This window comes from Arachis duranensis, chromosome 6, assembly GCF_000817695.3.
Source record: "Arachis duranensis cultivar V14167 chromosome 6, aradu.V14167.gnm2.J7QH, whole genome shotgun sequence".
Taxonomy (NCBI): Eukaryota; Viridiplantae; Streptophyta; class Magnoliopsida; order Fabales; family Fabaceae; genus Arachis; species Arachis duranensis.
Window position 1 is genome coordinate 105273651 of NC_029777.3, and position 1218 is coordinate 105274868.

Below are 1218 nucleotides of genomic sequence, written 5' to 3' on the forward strand. Positions count from 1 at the left end.
AAGGTTAAAAGAACGTGGTCCGTGTAAAAGACAAGTGGCCACTTATTACTGCTCAAGTTTCAGAATAAAGCGGAAAATCTTTCGTACCTGAATTCTAATTGATTTTTCGGGAATCATTCTCCTTGTTAGTAGTAATCCATAGTGTTATGATATAGTGGTATCTCTTCAATTTTTTTTTATAAATAGGTTCATATCGATACATCATCAAACTAAGATAATCAAATAGTTTGTATTAGTGTATTACTATTATTATCCTCTGTAATTTTTTTCCTTTTCAACATGGCCATGGATATCAAACCTTCGCTACTCTCTTCTTTAGTGGCGCTGCTCTTCCTTTTATTTGCTCAATCCTCAAATGCAACCAACAAAATTGTTGAAGTGAACAAAATTTGCAACATAACCATAAACCCTTCACTTTGTTCAAAAATTCTAAACTCAAAACCCGGTGATACAAACCATGCAGATCTAATTACCCTTGCAAATTACACAATTGGTGTTGTTCGTTCCAACGTTACAAACACAATTAGTCTCATTAAGTTTCTGATAAAAAATTCAACTAATTCAGATGCGAAGGATCATTACCAATCGTGTTTGACACATTTCGACGAAGAAGGCGCATTACACGAGGTGGAATACGCTGAGAAAATGCTGAAGGCGAAGGATTACCAAGGTGTTAATGTTGCTGCTTCTGGTGTTAAGACGGCGGTTGATGGTTGTGTTTTTGGTGATTCACCAACTGATCCTGTTTTTCCTGATCATTCTTCGCTACCAAAATATGCTGAATATGTAAAGCAAGTTGCTGATATTATTACTGCCATTTCTAACTATTTGATGGGTATTTATAAGTAATTGTAGGTTAATTAATTCGGTTTGTACTTCTTAGTGACGGATATTATGTAAAAGTTACTTTTAGTAATGAAATAAAATTATGAATTTTTAGTTTGACTTACATGTGATTATGTGAAATACATCTCATTGATAGAATGTGTAGTGTGTGTCGAGAAAGAACATAACGTTGAAATTTTTTACTAACATAAAATATTTTGAAAAGGAAAAAAAACAAAGGCCCACATCTAAAATGCTAAATCGCAAGTTGTGCATTCATCAATCTTTTTTCTTATTTTAAAAGTACTTAATCAAAATAGTCTTTGTAATCTTTTAATAAATATAATTTTGACGAAGTTTTATACTTACATCAAATTAAAATAGTTATTCAAA

At 31.8% G+C, this 1218-nt stretch overlaps 1 protein-coding gene across 1 annotated transcript; it reads left to right on the forward strand.

Annotated features, from left to right (window-relative positions):
- Positions 1-279: 279 nt before the first annotated feature.
- Positions 280-849, forward strand: LOC107495406 (pectinesterase inhibitor 1-like). Its single transcript, XM_016116556.3, has one exon. It carries the CDS (start codon positions 280-282, stop codon positions 847-849), a length of 570 nt encoding a protein of 189 aa, XP_015972042.1.
- Positions 850-1218: the final 369 nt, after the last annotated feature.

Coding starts and splice junctions, on each gene's coding strand:
- LOC107495406 (XM_016116556.3), top strand. CDS start 280: ATGGCCATGGATATCAAACCTTCGCTACTCTCTTCTTTAGTGGCGCTG.